This window comes from Corapipo altera, unplaced genomic scaffold (assembly GCF_003945725.1).
Source record: "Corapipo altera isolate COAL_440 unplaced genomic scaffold, ASM394572v1 1b, whole genome shotgun sequence".
NCBI lineage: Eukaryota > Metazoa > Chordata > Aves > Passeriformes > Pipridae > Corapipo > Corapipo altera.
The window spans coordinates 9,022,862-9,050,013 of NW_020884881.1; the positions used below are offsets into that span (position 1 = coordinate 9,022,862).

General features: G+C 36.5%; 1 protein-coding gene and 1 long non-coding RNA gene across 2 annotated transcripts in view; one reads left to right on the plus strand and one right to left on the minus strand.

Moving 5' to 3' along the window:
* The window catches only part of COG5 (component of oligomeric golgi complex 5), a 180,216-nt gene that overhangs the window by 125,574 nt on the left and 27,490 nt on the right, over positions 1 to 27,152 (plus strand). Inside the window, exons 11-14 of the mRNA XM_027639840.1 lie at positions 6,199 to 6,280; positions 8,595 to 8,799; positions 9,514 to 9,675; positions 11,442 to 11,541. Coding sequence (XP_027495641.1) covers positions 6,199 to 6,280; positions 8,595 to 8,799; positions 9,514 to 9,675; positions 11,442 to 11,541 — 549 coding nt within the window. The remainder of the gene's footprint in view (positions 1 to 6,198; positions 6,281 to 8,594; positions 8,800 to 9,513; positions 9,676 to 11,441; positions 11,542 to 27,152) is intronic.
* On the minus strand, positions 5,141 to 26,764 carry LOC113945550. Its single transcript, XR_003527123.1, has 3 exons — positions 26,754 to 26,764; positions 22,637 to 22,639; positions 5,141 to 5,227 (listed from the first exon to the last, which is right to left on the minus strand). It is a non-coding gene; the product is annotated as an uncharacterized LOC113945550 (long non-coding RNA).

A 27,152-nucleotide genomic window follows, 5' to 3' on the forward strand; every position in this document is an offset into this window, starting at 1 on the left:
TTAAACTATTGAATAAGCAAATCTTAACTATTAAGTTTTTACATTTAATTACATTTTACATTTAATTTTACAATTAAATATTAGATTTTGCTTGTATTATTGGGGGAAGACTCAATTTTATTATTTTACAACAGAAAGATTTACTTAAGAAAACCTTATCTTAAAATACAGTTCGCTAGTTTGTGTTCATCTATAAGAAGTCTACATTCAATTTTGCCTTCTTGGGCTGGGACAGAGAGCAGGATGAGCTAGCACTGTCTAAATGTCTCCTGGCACTGGCATTATGCAGTATTATTACACAGTCTTAATTATTTTATCTAAACCTCCTTCTGTTGTAGGAAAATAGCACAGTATTACTGTTTGCGCAGGGTATTGACAATAGTAACTTTATAGTAATAGTTGAAATGAAGTAGTTATATAGGGTGAAAACACTTTTAACTGATTGTTGGTTATGACCCTGGTTCAGCAGAGCACTTAAGTACATTCTTAATTTTATATTAATAAGGTATTCCATGGAAGTCAAACAGACTACTTCCGTCTGTTATTCTAATAAGAATAAACTTTATCCAGTTCACATAGACGATAAAATGAACCCCACTGTTGAGAAAATGCATTGCCATTTGTGATCTAGCCTGCTGGGCATATTTTATCTGATTTATGGGTATAATTTTCATGAGCGAGTAATTCCTATGTGAATAGTGTGTGTGACTGAGTACCAAATTTTTGAACAGCATGGAAAAGGGTAAAATTACAGTGGATAGACCAGAGTGGAGTTTGATTGTTGTATTTTTCTATTTCACTCTACACAGATGCAAGTGGGTTCCCTAGAAATAACATTTTCAAAAGTAGCTGAGTGCTTACAGTCTGTAGCTCTTTCAAAAGCATCTTTCTATTTCCCTGGTTGTGGGCAGATGTCCAGCAGGTCAGAATGACAGAGAGTTGTCCTAGTTTATGTTACTGGGCAGTTGTTCAGTTCATTTCTGAAAATAATTAACAAGGGGAAGACAGATCTAAGCTGTCTTGCACTGCTTAAGGAATTGCGTAGGGGCTACTAAATCATATGAGCGTCTGCTCAGCTGATCAGTTTTAGGGAATAAAATGGTCATTGGGCACAGGAACAGCAGCGACAGTATTTTTAATTCCCAGTTTGGGTTGGTAGATCATTAGTTTATGTAGGTATACTTTAGGTATAGAAGCATTTTCACAACAGATTTTTATATTAGAAAGGAGCCACTTATGGGGCTGATCTTAACCTCCCAACCATTTTGTAGTGGTGCAAAGTATGATTTATGTGCAGATTTTCTCTGCTGTGAGATCACAATAAAGTTGTGAACAGATAGTACCATTAATTCAAAAATGCTGAGTTAAATGGATCTGATTTTGGGGGAAAGTTCTGGTTTGCCATTATAGTCTTACAGTTGCTTGCAATTAATGTTCATAGATTTAATTTGGTTGTATTTCATGATGAGGAAAATACGTATACGTCAACCTGAATCTTGCCCATCATGAGTTTTAGATACCATCAATTGCAGTTAAGGTTCCTTTGTTGAAGAAAGAACATATTGCCTGAAAAGAGGAAATAGCATTTTATTTTATGCTGAAGTGCAATAATTTCCTTCTGAGAGACTTTCAATTATGTATGGATGTTTTATGTAGGCTTTTTGTATATGCAGTGTGCACCTGAAACAGCTTTGCAGCAGATAACAGACCTCTTAACTTCCAAAGGTTTATGTGTTCTCTGTGTTATTAAACACATACACTGATGGGGAGGGGGAGGGAATATGACAGAACGATGACCTTTTTCCAGTGTTGTTGGTTATGGCATAGGAAGCTGTTGGAAAATGATTGCTACAGAGCTGAAAAGATAATCGGATGCAGTTCATTACTCATCTTGTCAGCTGCTCCTGCTACAAGGGATTGTATCACAAGATGTTAATCTACTTGTGACTAGATTTCAAAGCAAGCATTTTTATTTTGGAGGGGGTGTATGTAATTTAACATCTTTCAATTTTATTTCATTTTCAGAAGCAAGAGAAATGGAAAATTCCTGATTTAAAGTCTCAGAATATTAATTGATAGAAATATTAGTACATCCTTGTGGGTTCTGTTACAAAAATATGATGATATGCTGCGAAAAGCTATTTAATTGCAGAAGTTGTTCTTTTTAAGCTGATTATGAGGTTGAGTATACCTTGAATAGTGGAAGTTAGTCTGCTAGCACACTTCAGTGTGTTCTGCAAGACAACAAGTATAGTATAGACACAAGACAGATTTGGACCAGTAAAAGTCCTAATTACACATTGGATCACTAATGTGGATGTACTCAGTGCTCTGATACATTGTCTACAGTGAGGATATTTGGTGTAAGTGTAGAGGAGGACCATATTCATTAGTTAACGCTCTGCAGATGGGAAGATGACAAGAATGCAATTTTAGCTAGATGGCCTTTTCTAAAAGTGAAAGGCCCAAAAGAGCAGTTACTTTCTGATACTGTGTTGCTCACAAAGCTATATGAAGCATAGGGGAAGGCTTATAAACTTTCCATGACATTAAGATGAGCCAGTAGGTTGGCTGTGTACATTTTAGGGAAGTGATACTGACCGTTTTTCTTCCAGCTTCATCCTGCTTATCTTGTTAAATCCTTGAAGAAGTTGTCCAGTACAAGGGGCATTCCTTTAATTTTCTGCTGAACTGGAGAAAAACGCTCCCTTGGCTGCCATTTTTGTGTCATTTACTAGTATTGATTGTTGTCAAATGGTATTGCACGTTACATTTTAAATAGTTAAATTATAATTTTCATTGTGAACTACAGGCATCGATGTAATCTCTGTTAGAATACATTATTTAAAAAATAAGCAATGAGACACTTAAAAGTAATTTAAAAAGTAATATACTGAAGTATTGTGTGAGCAAAAGAAATTACAGATTTAAACAAAATAAATTGTTTCTGGATACTCATGGTTACATATGGCACTTCTTACTCCCGCAGGAGTATCTCATGCTAATGCCTTACTGTATTCCAATTCTGGTAGCTACAGTCCACCCACTTAAATACCCCCTGGTGTATGTGTAGGCAACAGTATTCTCTGGTTTCTGCCACAAACTCTTACATGGTCTTCTCAGTGCTATTAATCAGCAGCTATATTTCACCTCCAGAGAGACTGCATCTCAGCACTGGGCAAAGTGAAATATTGTATCATAGGTTATAGAAGCAGCCAGTAATGACTCTGTAGATAGTAGTTTTAGTTGATTCAAAACTGGGACATTAATTATTTTTGCCCCTGAACATTTTTGACTGAGTAGTCAATCAGTATGAAATGTTACTTGAATTTTCCATGTAGCTTTTCCTGTCTCTCTCTCCTCATACATAATACAGTTGTCTAGCTGAGACAACATGAGGGCCTTCTTCACCTCAAAATTCTGATGCAGTTAATGAACACCATTTGCCCGGGTCAGAAGACACAAGCTAATGGGCAGAGGCTTAAGTGGTATGGCTGTGGCTACCTATGCAAATACGTGCATGACAACATAAGTATGTATGTCTGACTTGTAATATATAGAGAGAAGGAGGTATATACAAAAGTTAAATATTTTCACTGCAACGTTAAATGTCATCACATGTATGTTACTCTTATTTGTTACCATGTTGAATGTGACAGCTCAGACAGGAATGTCAATGTGGAAGGGTACATACCTGGGTTTTTTTCTGGGCCCTTTAATCATTATGCTTTCCGCTGAGACTGTGACAGAGATGTAGATGGCGATTACAGTAATGAAAAAAAAGTTGTTTGAAAATGCGCTGTAAATATTTTTCCACCTCCATTTGATTATTCAGAATTTGAATTGAGAACCTTCTGAATCATTTTCTGATATAATAATTTTACTTTGCCCATTTATGAAAGTCAAGTACAATTTTACAGAAAATACAAACATAGCTATAAAATAAGTTGCTTCAATTTCTGAATTCATTATTGTCCTCAAGCAGTCAAAAATGAGCTTCCATAATCCCAATTTACTTTATCATTTAGTGTTAATTATCATACATTTTATGAGTCCAAAGCATAAAAGATATTCTTTCTCAATTCTTAACCCATGACCCATAAACTTTATCTTTCTTTTTCTTTAAAGATAAGGGGTAGGATTGGATGAATTCCTCATGTAATCACAGAGTTTGTGATGATAATCCTACTTTTTATTATTATTACTTTTAAATGTATCAGTGTTCTTTTGACTGATTTCCAGGTTTTATATTAATTCTTTAAGATGATAATTTTTTTTTACTGCAACTTGAGCTTGAACTTGCAGACTAGATCTTCAAGAGGAATGTAGTGGTATGTGCTTATGGATGAAATTTTAAACACCTTCATTGCTTCGCATGTTACTGTCAATGCAAGTAAATAGAATACATTTTTTGACCTTTGTCATCTTAAGTGGTAACTCAGTTTTACTAAGCAAGTTTACAGATGACACAAAACTGGGAGGAACTGTTGACTCCCTCGAAGGCAGGGAGGCCCTGCAGAGGGACCTTGACAAATTAGAGGGGGGCAATCACCAACCATATGAAGTTCAGTGAAGTGCCGGATTCTGCAACAGGGATGGGGCAACCCTGGATGTCCATACGGACTGGAGAATGAGATGCTGGAAAGCAGTGCCACTGCTTTCCCCAGGGCTGTCCACCAGGACCTCAAGGTGGCAAGTTGACTATAAGTGAGCAGTGCCCTGGCAGCCAGGAGGGCCAACCGTGTCCTGGGGGGCATCAGGCAAAGCATCGCCAGCTGGTCAAGGGACGGGATTGTCCTGCTCTGCTCTGCACTGGTGTGGCCTCACCTTGAACATTGTGTGCAGTTTTGGGCACTGCAATATTAAAAAGATATTAAGCTATTAGAGAGTGCACAAAGGAGGTCAGTGAAGATGATGAAGGGCCTTGAGAGGAAGCCATATGAGGAGTGGCTGAGAGCACTTGGTCTGTTCAGCCTGGAGAAGAGGAGACTGAAGGGAGACCTCATTGCAGTTACATCTTCTTCATGAGGGGAAGAGGAGGAGCAGGCACTGATCTCTTCTCTGTGGTGACCAGTGACAGGACCCAAGGGAATGGCCTGAAGTTATGTTAGAGGAGGGTTACGCTGGATATTAAAAAAAGTCTCTTCACCTAGAGGGTGGTTGGGTGCTGGAACAGGCTCCCCAGGGAAGTGGTCACAGTGCCAAGCCTGACAGTTCAAGAAGCATTCTGTGAATTTAGAGTAGTTGGACTTTTATATTTAATAGATTATCTTCTCCATTTTGTGGTGCTGGGCAGTGCAGAATTTGAACTGACATGATATTCCTCTTTTTTTTTTTTCTGATTATCATTACTAGAGTGATTTTGTCAAACTGGTTAATGTATGCAATAGGGTCAGTGGATGACATGTACCTTGCAATGAAGAAAACTATTCTGTTCAGAGCAAGTTTCCCCTTCCCATGAAAACACTGGACAGTCTTCCAAGTAGCGGGCAGGACAGTATACCCATCCTCATCTCATGTAGTTTTTCAAGCATGCAAACAGGGACAAAAAAAACAGAAAGCAAAATGATACTTCAGTGCATGACCATAAGTGCCAGATGTTGAGAGCAGTAAGGAAACAGCCATTGCCTCCCTGTCCTTTTGGCAACAGTGTTTCCACTTCTGACAGCAAGCCCTGTTGGCACAAGGCAGTGAAGAGTCAACTGTGAGGTTTGCTGTATTTTCATGTGGTTTATGTTTTTAGAAACAGGAACTCTGTGTGCAGCAGAGCAACATGCAGTGGTGTTGGTCCCTGGTCGGAGTTTGCCAGCACGCTTTAATGGCAGGAAATAATTGCTGTGATGTAGCTGGCATGAGAACCCCCACGGAATGTGAAGGTCACTGCAGTGCAAAGAGATTTTCTAACACATCTCCTGAGGTGTGCTGCTTTGGGCTGCACTTGTACCCCTAGAGAGCTGGGAGCATTTCTATCAGATGTGGAGGAAAATATTCCGTTGGAGACAAGACCAAAGCTTTTGTTTTTGTTTCCTCCAGTGCTTTTACTAGCTCTAAACCTGAGAGAAACTTCTCAGATTTCATTTACTTTGTTTTTATTCTCAATGATGAAGAGCAACTTTGACTGGAAGCATTTGCATTCTTTAAGATTTTTTTAAAAGAATATGTTTTGAAACTTGTATTTCTTTTGTCCCTTTGTCTCAGGATGGCCAGTCTGATATTTTGTACAAATTTTGGACTGCAGTAACTCAGACACTTTCCTCTCAGTTTCAGTCAGCAACAGACTGTAAGTATTCACTATAAATGATGTGTAATGTGTTCAGTAGTTATTTTGAATCTCTTTTCAGTAAGTCCATCGCTCATTATCTCCTCTATCAGAACCATAGCAGTGGTTCCCTCAGAACAAGGAGTGTGAATTAAAAACTTCCTGATTTTGTAACCAGACAGGACAATCCTCCTAAACTGTGGTTGAATTTTCAGAAAGAAGTATTTGCTGTTTCATTAGGTAGTTATTATTGAATAACAAAAAAGTATTTTTATGTGGAGGTAAAAATGGTTGGAATGGTACATTATAGTTCCTAAAGCAAAGAGGTTGGCCAAATTCAAAACAGTAATTTGATTTTAAAGAGCAGTTCTTACAGTCTTTTCTTGTTATACACTGATTGGTTGTAAAAATCTGATTCTAGACATTTTTTGGATACCTTTATAAGTAGGAGTTGAGTTTCTTCAAGACTTCATGTCTGAATAAGATAAATGGCTGCTGTTCTGACTATACACAATATTCTGTACATATGTACAGATAGCAGATACAAACAAGGAATATTAAATAAAAATAATGTAAACATAAGACAGTTCTATTACTAGTACATACTAATGCAGCATGCAGTTGGATCATGAGTGAGTTTGGTGCTTTCATAAACGTATCTTTCACGTTTGCATGCAGTGTATTAAATTAGTCTTTTGCACATAAAGTGCACGAGATGTGCATTTATCTTTGTGATCTCAGCTATGGCCGTTCAAAATTTGGTCCTTCCAGACTTCATAGCGGCAGCATAATTTTGAGGAACTAACTGGTGGATTCATGTTCACTGGTTGCTAAGTAACTAGATGATCCCAAAAGAAAATGTATTCATCCTCTGTTAAAACATATTAATTTTACTGTTTTCCTTATGCACTACTTTAACAACAGAATGTACATACCCAGAAACTCCTGTGTTCAAACCAAACATGTGCTACCTGTTTTCAGCACTCAGTTTTAAGATTATAAAATTGTGACGTCATTAATGGGATCAACCAACATTACAGAACTGAGGGAACTGTTACATTTTGTCAGCTGTACTTTGTCTAACATCTGTCCAAAACTATTTTATTACTTGCTATTTTTAAACATGGTTTTTATATAAATGTTTAGAGGTGGTTTTGAATGAGAATGATGTTTTTTACTTGTTTTTTTACTTTTTTTACTTTACCTTTTTTTTTTTACTACAGCTGAGTTTTGGGGAAAAAAATGTTTAGAGTGAGTAGACTTTTTATTTAAATGAGGCATCTGTATGAGAATGTTCATTTTTAACATGCAAATTCCTGGTGATTGAATCAACTGACATCAGTCATGGACTCTGGATTGTATAGATCAGAGGAAGCTTAGATAATATCAGAAAAAATAGTGTAAAAATAGGAATTCATGGTAGTTTACAGTGTTTGCTGATAGATTGTGATCTACTTTTGTGAGGTTGGGACAGTCTTTATAAACTTAGCTTCATGACCTAAAGTAACTCTGTGCTTTTATTCACATAATAATGTGAATCCTCCAGTATTCAAAATTAGAATATATTTGAGTTGAAAGCACGGGCTGGGTGAAATCTGGCAGATGTCTGGAACCTGAAAAACCTACAAATGAATGGAACAGTGTTAATCTCCTAATGTAATGGGAAATCCAAAGAGTATGAGAGATGTTAGGTCAAGATTAACAGTTGCTAAAACAGTTGTACATTTGTTTCATTTCCTGTTACTTGTGGCAATCCTTTCAAGCTGAAAATAATGCTGATTTTTCTTCTGGCTTTGTCATTCTTTGACAAGTTTAGGAATTCCATGTTAAGTACCTTGTTTTAAGAACTGTGTGCAAAAGCATATGCTTCCCTCATCACATTTCTGAAGCCTTTGGTTCATAGGACTTGTCTTTTTCTGCTTTAAATGGATATCTTCAATGTAGCACAGCCCCACACTTTTCTTCCATCAGACTATAGATTTAGAGAGTTCTAATCACACTTTGGCCTTAAATGAATGATGATAATTAAGTTTGATACCAAACTTTTCACAACCATGATTACCATCTTTATTGTACAAATAAGTTTTTCATGTCTAGTCTTCCAGTTGTGACTTTTATGCTGTTACTTTAGATACATATGTTTGTCAAGTGCATTTAATGTGATAGCTCATGCCACTTTGAAATTAATATTAAATTATTAAATTATTAATATTAAACTTAGGACAACACTGTGTAACATTAATTGATATAAGTGCAAGGATAGAGGTTGTTTATATGAGTCAAAAAAATTGGTTTGAATTTCACACTGTGTATTGCTTACTGCTTTGTTTTGCAGCCTCTATGTTTTTGAAACAGGCATTTGAAGGAGAATACCCTAAGTTGCTGAGGCTTTATAATGACTTGTGGAAGCGCCTCCAACAATATAGTCAAAATATTCAGAGGAATTTTAACACAAGTGGAACTACTGATCTTTTTACTGAGCTACAGCAAATGGAAGAAGATGCACAGGACATATTCATACAAAAAAATGAAGATTATGAGTATGTATTATGAACTGTAAGGCTATAAAACATAAATCTTTGAACCCCGTAAGAAAATAGAATATTTTTATAAACTTACTGTTACTCAAATTGTCAGAGGGGGAAAATTTTTAAGGGTTTTTCCCCCCCTTACATTATTGCTTTAATACTATTTTAGAGCTGTGGGATTTTAATTAGGCTATGTAATGGCTATGTAATTAACAGTGTTGGGTTGTCTTGTCTTTCACAAAGTCTCTGACTCTGTGAACAGGCTCTATCTTTTTGTCTCTTTGGGTGAAAAAAATAGCAGAATGCTGAAAATTCACTTTTGTATGCATTGCGATTACAGCAGTAGCTTTCTGCTAATGACACTGCAATCATTTGAGTGTGACAAATGCTCACTTGTTATGATTCACAGTTTTTAGTTTATACATCATAGAATAAATGTGATCTAAATGGTAGATATCAGAAAGATCAAACTGAAACAGGTTCATCAAGTCTAGGACTTCTAGGCTTATATAAGAAAAAAATGAATATTTAATATGAGAATTTTATTGGCTTAAATACATTCTTGAGCAGTCAGTGGGAGACTTATAAGAATGTTTTTCAAGTGTATATGTTTAAAGAGCAGAAGGAAAAACAGGTTCAGTATTGCAAGGTTTGTATGGTCTGGAAAGATTTAATACCGTTGTGTATTTTAATTTAAAATGTAGTAATTTTTTCTTGTACCCAAAGTCCAGAAAAGGCCTTGAAAGATTCACTGCAACAATATGAAGCTGCTTATTTGTCAAAATCCTTGTCTCGACTCTTTGACCCCATCAATCTTGTCTTCCCTCCTGGAGGTCGGAATCCTCCCTCTTCTGATGAGCTTGACAGCATCATTAAAACTATAGCCAGGTATGCACATGCAAGGCATTGCAAAATGTAATACTCAACAAGTATCAGTAATTTTTCATAAGTTACCATTTTAGAGATGAGACTTCCTTAGCAGTAAAAGGTTGATTACTCTGTAATTATAAAACAAGTTAGTGTAAAAATTAAGTAGGATTAAGGATAGGCTAGGTTAGTCTAGAATAGCATTGCATGGCATAGAATAGTTCAGCTGGAAAGGACCTACAATGATAATCCAGTCCACCTACCTGAACACTTCAGGGCTGACCAAAAGCTAAAGCATGTTGTTAAGGGTATTGTCCAAATGCCTCTTAAACACTGACAGTCTTGGGGCATTGACCTCCTCTCTAGGAAGCCTGTTTCGGTGTTTGACTACCCTCGTGTTAAAGAAATGCTTCCTAATGTTGAGTCTGAACCTCTCTGGTGCAGCTTTGAACCATTCCCACACCTCCTCATACTGGATCCCAGGGAGAAGTGCTCAGCACCTCCCTCTTTACTTCCCCTGCTTAGGGAGGTGTAGAGAGCAATGAGGTCACCCCTCTTTATTATTATTTATAAAAAATACTGCATTTTATTATTTATTTTCTGTATTTTGTTTTTCTGGAATAAATGAAATTTTAATTTAGGTTTTAATTTGTAAGCTTATAAAAGATCAGGATATTGTAAATACAGATATTGTAAATGTCTGATAACTTAATTATTCTGACTGTGTCAAAGAGAAGATAATAGTTGCTTGATTGCAAGTGATAATACCTTGTGTAAGTATTCTGTTAGAGTAAAACAGCAAGATAATAGGTAGAGATGACTAGGTAGAATTTGTAGAATGAGATACATAAATTACCTGTGGTGCATTTTCCCTCATAAGGTTTTGGTAAGGACTACTATGTTTAATAATTCTGAAAATGATGGGCAGTGTTCACAGTATGTGTGTGTGTATATAAAATATTAAATACTGACTCTGTACTTGTGGTTGGGAGTTGCAGATGCTCAGAACGTGTCTGTTGTGGTGATTGATGTTATTTTGCTCCTTGCAAAGAAGAAAGGAAAACAACACGAAAATTATGAAATCCCAGCTGAGTTTTCCAGAGTGACCTTTAGCTTGGGGTCCTGCAGATTGAGTTCTCGGAGAAGATTATTCTAGGTCAGGGTGCCTAGTGATTCTCCAGCTCTTGGGAGAGGGTAATCTCATCACCAGCAACATGGCAGTTCTTGTGCTGGTCTGAATGCAGCCCCAGCCGATGGAGATCTGGGGAGGTTCCTGAACAAGAAATGATGGGAGAGATTTAGAAGTCTTTTCCTTCTTCATTTGTTCCCTCTCATTCCTTTGGGGCCTCTGTTACTATACAGGATTGCCTAAAACACGGCTTATTAGTTGTGTCAAGCTAAGGCGTCCCCTGGGTATTTCTGCACAGCTCATGTAATTCCGGAGTTGAATGACTGTGTATTCACCTGTAATGTTTGAAGGCAGCTGCCAAAGCTTGAATGTAGTTAATTGCTGTCAATATTTTTGAATGGCTTACTAATAGTGATTTCATACTGAAGTGTCATTCCTAAACTTTGCTCATTTTTACTAGAATAGGAACACTGAACGTGAAATTCCCAAATGACTTGTTAAATTGTAAACTGAATTACTGTGCGTGGAAAGACTTGGTTGTATGTGTTACTCTCTCTGAATTGACGTGCCACGTAACTACGTATTCATAGTTAATTCTTTATCGTTTAAATACAGCACTATTCAGTTGTTAATTAAGATTTGTAATCTTTGCTTCCAGTGAGCTAAATGTGGCTGCTGTTGATCCAGACCTGAGTTTAGCTGTGGCAAAAAATGTGGCAAAGACCATTCAGCTTTACGGTGTGAAGTCTGAGCAGCTTGTAAGTAATTTTAAATTTCTAAAAACTGCTGGGTTTTTTATGTACAACATTTTGGCTTTTGTAGATTTACAACATAACAATAAAGCAATTTAGATAGGCAAAAGCTTCCAGTTGGCTTTCCACTGTAATTGGAAACTTTTTCAGTTAAATTCTGCCTTCAAATAAACACAGTCTATTGTTAGAAGTAAAATTTGTTGGTATAACTCCAATTTGAATTTGCCATGTTAATTTTAAAAAATCAAAATTGTAGCTGTCATTAAGTAAAATACACAATTAAATCCAGTTTTTTATTAATCAACATTTGATATTACATCAGTTATATGATACATCATTTTTATGTTATTAAAATCTGGACTATTCAAATACAATTTTTCACTATTTTCAAGAATTTTGGGGTATTTTTTTCCATATATTTATTATCTGCTATATGTTTAACTGACCTTTGATTTGTTCACATTTGTCAAATGTTTCCAGTCGTTTGCCATGCACTGGTATCTAGTGTTCAGCTGAATAAAGAAAGCCTTATCCTTTGGTTAAGAGGCCCCAAAAAGCCAGTGAAAAGTACAGTGAATGTTGTCATCATTAAAAAAAAAAATTAAGATCAACAATTTTCTCTGAAAGTCTGTTGCTGAAATTCTCATGCTTTTTTTATGAAGAGATGAAATTAATTTTTGCAATATGCAGACCCACAAGAAATGACTAACTACTTGTATTTGTAAACAAGATTTTCACTTAATAAACAGCATTAATTCTGACAGCAGATTCAGACTCCAGCAACATTCATTTACTATCTGGTTTGTTTAAGGAGAGATGCTTGCTAACAATTTTCTGTACCAATTGGCTACAAAACATTGCAGCAATTAAATTATTATGATTTCTATTTACCTTTTACACACCTGCTCTCTCTGAATAGCTTTTAAAAAGTTGAAATTCCATTACAGATCGTGTTTACCTTGTCTGTTGGATGAATTGTCTTAGAAGTTTGCAAACTAGTGTATAGAAAAGGTATATAGATGAAGCAGTCATGAAGGCCATAAAGAATATTTTAAATTTCAAAGTAAAAATATGTTTTTACAGTATTTTATTAGCTACTTAAAGTGTAATGCTTAAGTTGGCTCTACTTTTAAAGGCACCAAATCATGGCTTCATGTTTTCAGAGTGAAATTTGCTTATGACAAAAATGAGGATTTTTAGTAGGTTGCAAGAGTCATCATAAGTAAAAAAAATTACATTTGTGTCTATATATCATGGAGGGTAGTGTCAAATAGTGGTGTTCAACTGGAAAAAAAAAAAAAGACATATCAGCTGTAACTGTGGAAGGACAAGGGTCTGTTGTGCTCATCATCTCGCTTAGAGCTTGAATATGGCCAGTTGCTTGTTTTCTGATCAGACAACTGGCAAATTCTTAAGAAACCCTGGAAAAAAAGATACATACAAATAAACTAATAACTATATGATTTGTGGTTTTATATTAGCTGACCTTAAAGTAAGGGAACGTAGGAGTAAAGAGGGAGTCTGAGCCCTTAAACTTCTTGAATTTGACAACTGAAAATGCAAACCTGAAACTTTGAAAAGCTAAGTGATGGAACTAGTCAGACTAGCAGGATGAACATGTATATCCTTCAAGCACATACCTACAAACTGTAAAACAATATCAAAAATGTATTATGCAGCAACTTTTTATTTTTAAACTCTTTTCTTTACTTGCTGATACACATTACAAATTTAAAAATCAAAAGTGCTCAACACAGTTGCCAAGGCATAGGTGTGAGTGCCATCTCTGAAGTGCTGGAATATCATTCCTAGCCTCCAGCTGCCTCTCCAGCAGGTTATGGCTCTCCCACTTGTCCTGCACCGTGCTTGCCAGCCCTGTGGATGTAATCTAGAACATCTTAGCCTTTTTTTTTGGTACCTATTTTTGGGCAGACAGATTGAGCTTGAAATGTGCACCATGTGTAGAACAGGAGCTATGTCAGACAGCACTGTTTCATTATATTTTAGTGGTGTAGCCAAGAATGCAATCTTAATTCAATCTTTCAATCCAGCCTCCAATGATAGTTTTCTAAAGCTGAGAAGGGTGACCATGTAACATATCCGCCCAGATGCTTCGTGTCTGATAGCTGTAGTAGAGCAGTGCTAAAGATGGAAATTTAATTTCCTGGAGGAATTTGGATTTGAGTTCTCTTCCAAATTAAAAGTAAACAAAAGCATCTCAGAATTCTCAGTGAAGGAAGATGGGGGTGGGGCTTTTAAAAGTAATTAGAAAATTTTTTTTAATTTTGTTGTAATATTGCAGGTGGATTTGAATGTTAAAAAACTGAAACGTGCAGTCCTAAAAATATTGAAACATTCTGATATCAGGTTTTTTATTTATTCAATTTCTCAAAAGAAGGAGTTGCAATTCCCTTAGATTTCATCCCTGTTTCTCCAGATGTCTTTAGATAGGATAAAAACCAAGAAAAATGTTACTCAAGATTCAAAGATTTTACCTTTGAGCAAAAGCAGCCTCTAGCAGTCTGTACCTATAGTACTAAGGCAAAAATGAGTAAGAAAAAATGGCCTTTTCTTGTAAATCCGATCTTCTTGTAAATCCATTTGTGTTACTTGTGGCTTTGTTTGCTGCTGGCTTTTGGTTTTCATCTTTCTTCACACCAAGAACTCGCTCTTGCTGTGCCTGAGACCTGTTATTATTATATTAACCAGTTCAAAAGCTTTCAGAGCAGATATAAGTAACCCTCTGGCAGCAGTAGGTAGATACATTGTGTTTTTGGGTGAATCGTCACTAACCCCTTGCTGATGCTTGATATGGTTGGTGTATGCCATGCAGCATTCAGAATTATTGTCCTAATTTTGCTCAGTGTAATTGCAGATGTTCTTACTGTACAGGGTTTGAAAGGGTAATTATACATTGCACTAAATTCAGAAAAATATTTGTTAATTTAAGAGTAATAGCTTTCATCTTTACCACCTATCCTGTTTTGTTAGGTGATGCTGAGGAAGGGTGCGTGTTCTGTTTTCTCTGTTCCATTATAATTTTGTCTCTTCTTACTCAAACATCTTCATAATGATTACAGACTCCACGAGATTTCTGTTTAGTCACCATTTCTACATCCTTCTCATTCCAGATTGGAAAAGAGATTAACAAGTCCGATCATCATGTTTTGTGTTTTTCCTCCTCTCGTAATCCATTGCTTAAACTTTAACATAACGGCTGCTTACTGAGCCAGATTTTGTTCACTGGCCACTGTTCTTGCAAGTGAGGTAGCCCAGATAAAAAGAACACTAACTTTTCTCCTTTATTTAAGAGTTTTCCAGAGGGGCCATCCATTCCCATTTGCAAATACCTTAAATTACCTGTCTTCATTGACACATGCAAATGTTGTGCTCTTGTTTAACTGGCCGCATAAGGAACATTAGCTCTTTCATCAATTGGTTACAATAAGTACAGTGGAGGGAAAAGATTTGTGAGAAACCAGTAAGTTGCATTTCCTGAAAACAAAGAACAAGTTGAGTAATTTGGGGATTTTATGAGAATCCATGTTTCTTAACAAAAGATAGGAGCTCAAAAACCTGCTTCCTAGAGACATTTTTACCCATTTGTATAACTGATAGTTGAGAAGTGCAAAACAGAGCTTATATCTTACCAACATCGTCATTAGATGCCTTTGGCATTGCAGCAGTAATTTTGTGGCAGGATTCTCTAGGGCAGTGGTCTCTGAACTTTTTTGGTTATGCATCCCTATCAGTATAAACTTTTTGATCATATACCCTCATTATGTATATATTTATTTATTTATAACTTTTATAGATGTACTGTTGAAGTTCTGATGTTTTCATGCAGCATCCCACTGGATTTTCTTACTTGACTCCTGTGGTACAGGTGCCCCACTTTGAAGACCACTGCTCTAGTGTAATGCTCTGCAGTAATCATCCATAATAAGTGAACAGATTTGTCTGTTCATTTTTGGAAAGGGTGCCTGGTTAATTGCAGAAATCTTTTGAATTCATGTTTGATTTCGTTCATGCACTACTTTAAATCAAATTTTCTCATTTATTTATATAAAAATGAGAAAGAGAGTCACCTGTTGATTGGAATTAAAACATAACTGTTTTTCTGTGGTTGATTACCTGTAATTTTGTCATTTACTGAGCTGAATTTTAAATGTACTTGGTTTCTGTTATAATTAAAAATCTCTTTGTTGCAACTTTGCAATCACTGTGTTTTGGTTTGCTGCTGATAGCTATTTCTTTCATTGATACTTGAACTGGGTGTCTCATTGAGAGAAGTCATGAAACACTGAAGGGTAAAAGCTCTGAAAGTTTACAAGATATGTGATTTGGCCAACAAGCAGAAAAATAAATTGCAAGATCCATTGTCCTAGAGACTGAAGATAGAAGAGCCTTATTTGGTCCTCTAGTCTATTCCCTTCCCAGCACAGGACTATTTCAAGCAATATTTATTGTTGGGGGTTTTGTTGCATTCTTTCTGGTTTTAGAGTGATGATTTTAGTTATCTAAATGTAAGTACTGTATGTTCTCTTACTTTTGTGCTGGTTTTGTTCAGCTTGTCATGTGGGTGGATCGAAATACACTAACACACCCACCAAGTGCACAGAGATGAAATGTGTTGTGCTGTGAACATGAAAATGCAGTTGTTTAGAGAAGGTGTGATTCTCCTACTTTTTGAACCTGGAGACCTCTACTAGTTTCCTCCCTAGAGTTGCAATCAGACTATCTTTATTAATTGTGATCAGAGTCGCATAACAATCCTTCCTGTCTTGTCTGATGGAGGCTGTGTCTTGCTACCTCCTCCCACCACAGGGCATCACTAGAGAAGTCATCAGGAACAACGTGACCTGTTATATTTTAGCCAATAAACAAGCAAAGAGTCATTTGCAGAAGAGGATTGTAAAAATCAGATTGCCTCCTTGCTTTTAGGAACCGGGAAGGGTGATTGTGCTCGCAAATTCTGGTGGATCTAACTATCTCTAAAAACATTTTTGTATGTGGATATTTAATGATGTGCTTACGTGATTTAGGCAGACACAAACTCACTCTACTGTGTTCCCAGATGGCAGAGCACATTTTAACTCCACTCCAGTCTGGAGTGATCAGCTCAGCCATGGCACCTTGCAACAACACTCTCATTCAGCCTGGAGCACAAGTAGGGAAAGTTCACATCTGAATGAAGTACAGACAAAGCAAGAATCTGCATGGCCATTTTATACTAGGCAGATTTATCCTAAGGTTAGGGTGGATAGGGCTAAAATCAGTAGGAGCTGTGATTGCCTATAATTGGAGAGTTTCCTATATATGGAATATTGTATTTTATGGAGTAATATGTTTGTCTAAAAAAAGGGATCTTTCCAACAGACAAGAGGCTGCAGGCAGATGATATGATGGAGATCTTTACCACAGTCAGACTTGTAAGAAGTCATAAAGAGGAAGCCCTCAAAAGGTAGAGATGGAGAGTGGGTGTAATGAGGGAGGAAGGAAATAGAGAATTTGAATAATTTTTTTATTCTCTTAACTAAATGTGGTTGAACTGATGCCATATATCTCACAGAAGCTGATGAATTGAGATGGAGGCCTGAAATACAGGCTGTGGGCAGTGCTCTGGGAGAGCTACTAACCTATCCTTTGCCCACAGGTCGTGATAGAGGCTTGGATTCTCATAAGCATTTTAGCCTGTGCAATGGTTGTGGCATTTTCTGATTATCAGGTTTACCTACCATAAGCCACTCAGAAATTTTTAAGCACTGTGCAGAGAGCACAGTCCTTCCTGGCATTCTGAAGAATTCTTCCCTGACCTTCTTAAGAAAACAGAAGATGATGCTTGGAGTATTTTACATATTTTGAAGTTAAAATGCTAAAGACCCAGTAATAGAAGCGAATTTTGAGATTAAAGATTAAACAGAATACGTTACTGTATCAAAAATTAAGAGTCGCTGCACCAAGGTTCAAATGGTTGCCACATATCCTCACATGGCAGGACATCGATCCACATATTGACAACGTCTACTGCTGGACATGCCAAATAGCAAAATGAGAGGGAACTTGTTATTTTGATCCCAAAAACAGTGGGTCACTGTACACTTGGAACATAAAGAAATTTGTGTGGTTTTTCTTGGGTGAATAAGGTTTTAAGATTCTGAATTGTTTTGAGGGAAATGTCAGCATCGGCTAATATCTGTGATACAGAGTGGGCAGCCTCTTTCTCACTACCCTGGATATCAGTGGTATATTGAGATTTATTTACATCTACTTAAGTAAATAATTGAGTTATGTATTGTTATGCATGGTTCTAGAGTGTGCACCAGTAGCAGAGCACCTAGAGCAGTGATATCAGCAGTAATATGTGAGTACCCTGCCAAGTACAAAAAGTTTCTTGGGAAGTAACTGGGAAGCTTTGATTTAGCCTGAGCCTCTTTTTGAATGCAATGGTGAAACTGGATTTCAGGTGTAAAACAACTCTGAATATTTAACTGGATTAATGTTTAAATGTAAAGTGACTATAACATAAAAATTCTATTATTAGAACTAATATACATTATTTCTAAACTTCTAAAGGTTTACTGAGATTTACTTTTCAATTAACTGGTACTAAATGCTGTAACTGGGACCATGTTATTGAAAAGTATTTTTGTCATAATGATGACATCTGATGACAGATGTTTTTAGTGCATTAGTATTTAAGAAAGTAAACACCAAAAAGAGCATAAGAAGTAGAAAAATGTAACTGTTCATTGCTGTGTCAGCTCCTTCTTCAGGGTCTAACACTATATACATATATATCCCAGTCACTCACTGCTTGTCCCCAAATGGTCTGGGTTTGTTTTTCAAAGAGGATATGGCTGTGGAAAGAAAAACATATAACTGTCCTCAGAACACTAAACGTAAGTAAGTAAATGAGCTTGATCTCATCTGTTTGAAGGCAAAGTAGTATCATTGAGGCTTGTTCTGATTAGTGTTGGCCTCACTTCAAGGATCAGCAAAACGTGTTTGTTTTTGCCGCAGAAAGGCTGTGCATTGAATCGCTCCACATGGTCACCCTGGTGTTTATGTTAATGTCTGCTTCTCGGTTCAGAGGACAAGGTCAGTAAAGGTTTATGACTGACACTCAGGACTTAATTTGCCATCCCAGCTGTGAATATCTCTCTGAGATGGGAGATAACAGTGATGTCTGTACCAGAGAGCAAGAGGGTCTGGGAACACCCCTGCGGCCAGAGGGGCCAGGCAGTACCTCACAACTGGGGAGGGTTCCCCTTCCCCAAAGCGCTGTGGGTGCCAGAGCCCTTTTGGCAACAGTCTCTGCAATATTGCCTCTCCTGAGCCGTGGCTGGAGATTGGGGAAAATAGTTGTTGGCCCAGGCCAAGAACCTGCTAGTGACTGTCCTAACAGCTTAGCAGTACAGACAGTCACGTGCCAGATCCAGGGACTTCTCTTGGCACCATCTGATTTACTGCTATGGGTGTAGCCAATATGTGAATGAGACTGAACAAGAGCGACATGCAAAATCTGTTCAAGAGGAAGCTTAAAATGTTGACAGATTGGGGTAATTTTTTTTCTTGCATCTGGAATTCATCCTTTTTTCTTTCTGCTGTGAATAAATCTCTAAGGCAAAAGTTAGGAGATGCTGATTTCTTCTGTAGTAACACTGCTTTTGGTCTTAATATTTTCTTAGATTTACAGGGCTACAAAATACATGCTTTCCTAAACATGTTTTTCCCTCTGTATGTATTGTCAGCTGTACCTGACTTATTTTCAAACAACATTTGGTGTTTCTACCAGAGTTTAGTCCTTGAAAAGAGTACATTGTGGCTAATTGGCAATTGCACATACTGCTGGATGGATACAAGAAAACTTTTGGATATTAACTCTTTTTGGAGTTCAGCACTTTCTTCAAGTAGCCAGGTATTTCTTTGAGCCAACTCAGATGACACCTTTTTGGATGCCAGTGCAACCGACCCCTTCTGTAATTTAATATTCTATTTTTAGTGAATGTAACGGTTGGAGAATATCTATCTATCTGTCATGTTCAGATATTTTTAGAGCACTGATCTTTGTAATGCTGATCAGCACCAAATGTATTACGTAAGATTAGCATCAAAATATATACAATGGAAAGTCAGCTCTGCTGCAGTTGTTCTTAAATTATTTTTAGTATTGCCCGCAAAACTTGTGTAGCTCAGTGCATTGCCCCGCTGTTGTGCTCTGTCTCTACTCTGTAGGAATCATTTTAAAAGATTAATTTATCTTCTCTCAGACCTTTGCAATCACAGGTCTCCTTCCTGAGGCTGCAAATAAGATTGTCAGTCAGTGATACACATTACGAAGGTTTTAATAAATGCCCACTTTCCACCAGGACTGAGACTGAGACAAACAATTTATCTCTCATCATCCTTCAATCCAGTTTATATTTGAATTTGTGATTTGCAGGTGCAAGATTCCAAATTATGCTTTACTTACATCCTCAGCTAATGTTGTGTTCTTTAATGCTGCCCGGGTGGCTTGATTTTTTGCAGTTACTCATGGTGATTTTTTCAATTTTCCACTTTTGGTGGATGCTCAGAATTAATATCTCCTTGTGAAATATATCTAGTCCACTAGCTAACCATTTAGGGTAGGAGTAGATTATTTTGAGTTTAAAGAGGCAGACTGAGAGAACAGAGCATATTCTTTTCACACCACTCTAGAAAATTTATTTTTGTCTTTCAAATTTTCTAAAAAAAAGCTGATCCTTGGAGTGTTTTTAAAAACTAGTTTGTAATTACTGAGGTTTAAAATAGATCTCAACTTTCTGCACATCTATCCCATCATCATAACTATTTGTAGCAGATGAGTTTTGATTTTTTTCTCATTACTTCTTTCTTATGATACATCTGATATATGATAGTCAATAGAAAAAAGTCTGCTGTTTGTTTTTGATGTGTAGTTTTGAAAGTGTAATGCTACCATGCCATGGCTTTACAGATCTTTCACCATCTCTCTTCCTGATATTGCAATTAAATGTGCTCTGATCTTGGTTTATATTATTACTGCTTAAAAATAATCTCTACTTTATTAATGCTTCTCCTTGGTGGTTTGTAAACATTTGTTGCAGTGAAGAGAATGAAGAAAGAAAGACTAGAATGCCAGGTGGAATACAAAACCAACAATTAGTTCAGCTTAAAACATTGAGCTGAGAAAGAGACAGAATCTTTACAAGGAATTTTCATAATGTCATTTGTAGAAGAGAAAGTGTCTGTCATGCTTGATCAGGGCAACGAAGATTTAAATAATCTGTTTTCAGGGAGTTATGGAGACGATAAGCAATATGAAGGCATATTTTTGTGCAGAATCTAAAAGGCTAAATGTATTATAACTTATCCAGGGAACATCTTGGCTTAATCAGTGAAATTATTAAGAAAAGTAGAAATGCAAAGGAGGATGGGATTTAAAAGTTAAAAATATTTCAATGAGAAAACACTTGGATAAGAAGGATCAGTTCTTAGTTTTCTCTGAGTATTCATGGAGATAGGAATTTTTTTTTGAACTTTTTGGTCTATCCTTAGTGTTTGACTAGGAAAAGGCAGAGAGGGGCTGCACTAAACAAGTTCTCCATTGATTTTGCCCCAGTCTGCCTAGTGACAAGAAAAATATCCATAACATATTGCAAAAAAGACAAATGTTGATCTAGGAGGGCTATAATTCTGGTTTCTTCTTAGGGAAATGAAAAAAAATTAAGATCTGATTTATAAAAAAAAGCATTCTTTCAGTTGGCATTAGTCATATGTATTTCAAGAGAAATGTACCTTACAACTCCCAAATCCGTTGTTTTGCCCATTTAATTTAGACAAGTTCCTCAAATGAAATACGCTAGAGTAGCAAGCAAATGGATGTGAGCTGCATCTCTGTTAGGATGTTTATGTGGTTTGGGGCATCTGTGATGTTTTTTTTTCCCACCCATCCTCTTATTTGACATAGCTAAATTTAACAAGCTGAATAATTCAATGAAGTAGGGGAGAATAGGGTGAAGAGGGAGAGAGAAAAGACTTCCTGAAACCAAATTCTTCCAGTGAAGGGATAAAGATGCACTGGAATTCTGGCACCAGATTTAAACTCCAGCAAATTTGTGAGGCCTGAAATTGAAAAAAATTATGAGGCTTGAATTGAAAAGCATGATGAATCCTCATTGTAATGGCATACAGTGAATTTGCGATTACCTTTTTTATTATGTGATCTTATAAGAATTAATCCATGTCTCTTATTAGATGGTGTTACATTGAATTGCGAGCTTTCATTTGCGGGTGAATCATTATTCAGGACATATTCCAGCAATGAGATTTGTCTGACAGTTCCAGGGAAATGTATCTAGTCCTCCTGTCTCAATTTCGAATATTGTGAACTTCGGAGGGAAGTATGAAATCTAATAAGCTCACAGATCATCAGGAACAGTAGTGAAATGACACCTCAGGAAAGGTTTATGTAAATAAAAGGTCAGTTACAATGGTATAAGTAATGTGAAAGATTATATTTTCTCCACTTCTTTTTTGAGATACATGAATTAATTGTATTATACCAGTACCTTGAAGACATGGTATTACTGTCAATGAAAAACTTGTATCCGTGCTATTTAAATGAGAGAACCGAAAAATATGGATTCAGTGTTTGGTACATTAAAGGAATTCATTAATAGATATTTAAATAGAATGTGTGGGAGGCTATTATATAATAAAATAATTTCAGAATAATTACTATTTCACTGTACAGTTATAAAAGCTAAAGATGGCAGTAGGTCTAATTTAAAAATAATCAGAAGTCAGGTAAGGTTTTGTAATTTATTTTTTTTTTGATGGAAAGATGAGAAGAGCTTTGTTGAAACAGTCATTAGGAAGCTACTTATATTGGTCAGAGAATACTTAGAAATGTCTATCTGATAAATCACTTCAAAAAGCATTTAAACTTTTAAAAATGGAATTAAAAATCTAGAGGAGAGAGTTACATGAAATAACTTCATGAAACATTCTCTTCTTTCTCATGTTGTCTTTTGCTGGTTAGATCGTGACTCACATAACAAATGTGTGATTTTTTATTTTTTTTTTTAAGATATACTGGCTAAACTCCAGAAAAAATCATCCAAGCATAAAAGGATGGTTTTAGGAGTACTGTGTACTTCATTTTATCTTGCTAAGAAGGTGGTTAAAAGATTTCTTTATATCTCGTATGTTATTTTGTTTACAGGTAGAAAAAGAGCATGATTGCACAATCCTTACAGTATTTTGTTACATTAAGCTCTGAGTTATTTCATACCAAATTAAATTCTATGATTCAGAAAAGGATTCGGTTAAATGTATGTTGATACGGTAAAGGATTTGGAGTTTTGCAATTTTGGAACAACTGTAATGAGAGTTGGACCGTGTAAAGTTCAGTTATAAACTTCTGCAGGGTGGAAGTATTCTAATCTCAATTAACGCCTGGACATGATACCACAAAAGGCAGATGGCAATTAAATAAGTTGATTGTATTTTTTATAGGTAGGTGAATATCACTCTAACATGTTGGACCCCTCTCATGTGTCTTGGGGATGGATGTCTGCTCTTCACCTCTGGAGATGCATTCTCAGTAGTTGGTTGAAACCAGCAGCTAATGGGATTACATATAAAATATGATTAATCATTCAGTCATTAATTTGGCAAGCATGAAAAATTCAATAAGCTGTTACAGTCAGAGGTATCAGGATCAACACACATTGTCCTTGAAATCCTTCTCAGACTTGGGCTAGCTGGATAATACAAGGAAAATAATTTTCAGAAGTTGAGAAATTATTCCAAGTGTTTCAGGTTTAGGATTCTCTGGGATTCCTTAAAGGAACTGGTTTTATAAGCGCTTTCTGATAGCAGTTGTTTTAAAGCATCTCATTATTTAAGCACCATGAACCATACCCACTTTTGATTACTTGTACAGTGCTTTTCTTCTCAGAGGATTCAAAGACTTGGAGATAAATCCTGTCTTTTCTGTTACAGAGAGCATTTGCTGTTTTTCTTCCATTTCTTTGGCTTTTGAAAATATTAAGGAAGAAAAACCAAACCAAAACAGAAATACCCCTGAGGGAATGGTTCAATGATTGCTGCTTGTTCTAACATGAATAGTAGGAGTATGATGTTCAGTCTTTTTTCCTGGTCAAGGACTTAACAGTCTCTTCAAATTTTTCTTCTTTTTTGTGTTTTATGTAAGATTTTTAATTTCTTCACTATAGAGCTCCTTTTTCTATATTCCTAGAATATTAAATTTTCATTTTTCTGATGAAGCTAAAAAAAAAGTAAAATAGATATTCTGGAAGCTACAAGAATGTCCTGAAGGTGCAATATCAGTGTTATTATGTACATTTTAAATTATTGCCTGAACTCAGAGCTTATTGCTTTCTTTACATCTTGAAATATTTCTTCTTTGCAAAATTAGAAGCCATTCCAAGAACATAAATTCTTACTTCTGATTTATTCTTAAATTTTAGTTAATGTATTTTTTTAAAGCCAAACATTTATTTTAATTCATCCTCATCAGTCAAGGACCTTATTTGCTCTGACACATTCATTCAAATTCTGCACTTGGAACCTCTAAATTATGTCTCTGCTTTTTGCAAATTATCCTTTAAGTAGCTAATATATTAAGTGGCATAGCTAATGGAGTTCAGATTCTTCTGTGTTTTTCTGCTAAATGGTGCTTTTTTTACAAAAAGTAGTGAACTGATCCTACCAAACTTCTGTCTTTCCTAGGTGGAAAGAGATTGTAAAAGCCTCCTTCTGCCATATGGAAAACATTAAACCTAATAGTAAATCATCCCAATTATTTGTAGTTTATGGGAGAAATCCCAGGACCAAGCCCTATTGACGCAGAAATGAATTCTGTGCTTTATAATAAGTTGTTATGATCAGGCAGGAGGCCAAGAACCAGATGGATTGATTGCCTTCTGCCAGAGGTATGGCAATATCAGCTGCCTCTATTAGGAATGTATTTATTGTTGACAGTGTCAGCTTGGCAATTGTAGTTCAGTTTGTGCCATCAAAACATGTTAATCTTGTGATCCTGGAGTTAGATGAAATGCTTTGTGGAAAGGCACTGCTTTAGTCTTATTTTAGAGTCTTCTCCATACTCCTAAATTATGGTGCTGTTTCCTGCTCTAAAGAGAATGCGTTTGCTGAGGCTGTTTTAAAAAAATCAAATAAATGGAGCTTTCCAAAACTGTCTGTAAGGATGCACACAAGACCTTAGTGTGAAACTGAGCTTTTTCATAAAATGTGTAGTCTGTGAAGGGAGTAGTAGCAAACCAGTTCACAAATCAGTGTCTCTTCTGAGCTTCCACTTCTTGAAAGAGGGGAATGTTAGTCACTTTGAAGCATTAAACAAATTATAGGAAAATATGTATCAATAGTCTGAGCTTTTCTATAAGAAAAAGACAAACTTGGTTAGCATTTTTTATAACCCTAGGGAGAACTGATGATTTGATTAATGTCCTAATCTAAATTCTACATTCATTGCTTCATAGTGAAAACAAGATTTTAATCCAAAAGCAGTCTTACCATAGCACGTGTCTCAACATGTGAGATCAAATCCATGCTGTCAAATTTCATGTCTGTTGTTAAGTATTAAACATAGAAAAGTGTAAAATCCAGAGCACTTGATCTCATTATTTCCAAGACATATTTCTAAAGTAGGTCTATGCAAAGGAGTGCAAATACATTTATAGGGTGAGAATGCATCTGACATGATTTCAGGCACTGTTGCTACCTGTATATATCTGTGGTACAGCTTTAGATTCCCTTTATAACTAGTGAAGAGAAGTAGGTCCACACAGGGTGCATTTACTCTCTCCCTAAAGCAGAAGCTTTAAAAAGGTGAATTACTCAACAGAAGTTCTTATTTCTCTGCTTAGTGGTTTCCTGCAGGTGGTCAGGTGAATCATTCCTGAAATTTTCTGTGTTGGGCAATTTATTGACCCAAGATGAGGCACCTGCAGCCTCTGCAGGTGAAGCAGTGTAACCATGTAGATGCATTGACAGATACAAACTAAAAGAAACTTTTTTTCAGAAGGATTTCTGGACTCGGTGAGAGCACAGTGCCAGTCATGGCTTACAGTTTCTCCACCATGTCAGGCTGAAGCAAATTAGATGGCCCTAAGTCAGCTTGTTCTGCTTCATGACACATTCTTTGTGTATTGGCTTCTGGAAGTGTCCTTTTTTGATTAATAAACCACCTAATCTCAATCTACTGCTTAGGCCTCGCAAAATGTTGAATTAGATAAAAAAAACCCCAAAACTCTTCTGTGCAGCTTCCTCCAACTAGTCAGCTGCTGGATTGAACCTGCAAATTACAACCTCCTACTTCAGAGAACACCCTCATATACATGTCAAAACGACAGTATTTTCCAGTGTTTCTTTCTCATTTTAGTTTAGCAGCTGCCCTTTGAGTTTTCTTTAAATGCTGCGTGGGACAGAAGCTCACGTTCACATTTTTTAGGGCACCACAAGACACAGCCTTTGTCCTAGTGCCTGGATGCATGATACAAAGTCCTGGCTAGTATTTGCTGGTGGGACACTTCTCTGCCTCACCCCTCTCTTCCTCATGAGCGTCTCATGTTTGGCAGTGTGATTGTATCTCCTGTTGCCAAAGGGAGCCCACACTGATGTGTCACCCATTGTAGAATTGCTGCTTTCTGGGGAATGGGTGTCAGTGCTCTGCTACTGCCCATGAAATTACTGTAAATAGTAGACAGGTTGGAGGTAAAAGCAGAAACAATTTAACCAACTAAAATGAAGAGCGTAAGAAATCAATTGCTATATTTAAGGCAGAGTGGAACAGTTACAGTCCTTTTTGTTACTGTTCATTCCGATCTGGCTTCAGCATAGCTTCTTTTCCTGTTTTCAGCTAGCAGGCTTAATCCAGTCTAACTCCCAGGGTGACTGACAGCTCCCGGGAGATGAGATCTGGCCTTCAGCTGCGCTTTGTCTTTTACTCGTTTCCCAAAATAGATTCTGATCTGGGATGAAGTCACTCCTGCCCTCCCTGTTTCTGTTGAGCATAAATTTGCCCTCCTGGCCTCCTGCATTTCAGGATATAACTGACTGATTAAAAAGGCATCAGATTTTGTCATCAAAAAGAAGGCTTGTGGACTCTCTCCTTCAGCTGAGAGGATGTTACCAGGTTTCACACTTATTTGACTTAACCTATTTACACAATGCAATCCCCAGTGGTCAGATAACAGAGGAAGAGTTACATTACTACCAGGTTTAACTGCATAACCTGTGTCTAGCACAGAATTTTAAAAGTACTTTCTATATAAAAGAGAGTGATGAATGTGAATCATTGATAGAACCTGGTATGATGGAAGGTAAACGGAGGGAGGTTTTGTGACTGTAGTAAATTGGCCATAAGCGTGGTTTGTGGGAACTCGGGAGATACAGTGATGGCATTTTTCCTAACTGGATGCATGATCTTACAATGGGTATAAGATGTGTCAAGAATTCAGTCTGAGACATTAGAATATTGGAATAATGATAAACTATCTGAAATCCAGATTCATGCCAGTGAGAAAAAGTATGTACGTGAGCCATATTGGATAGAGTGCAAACCT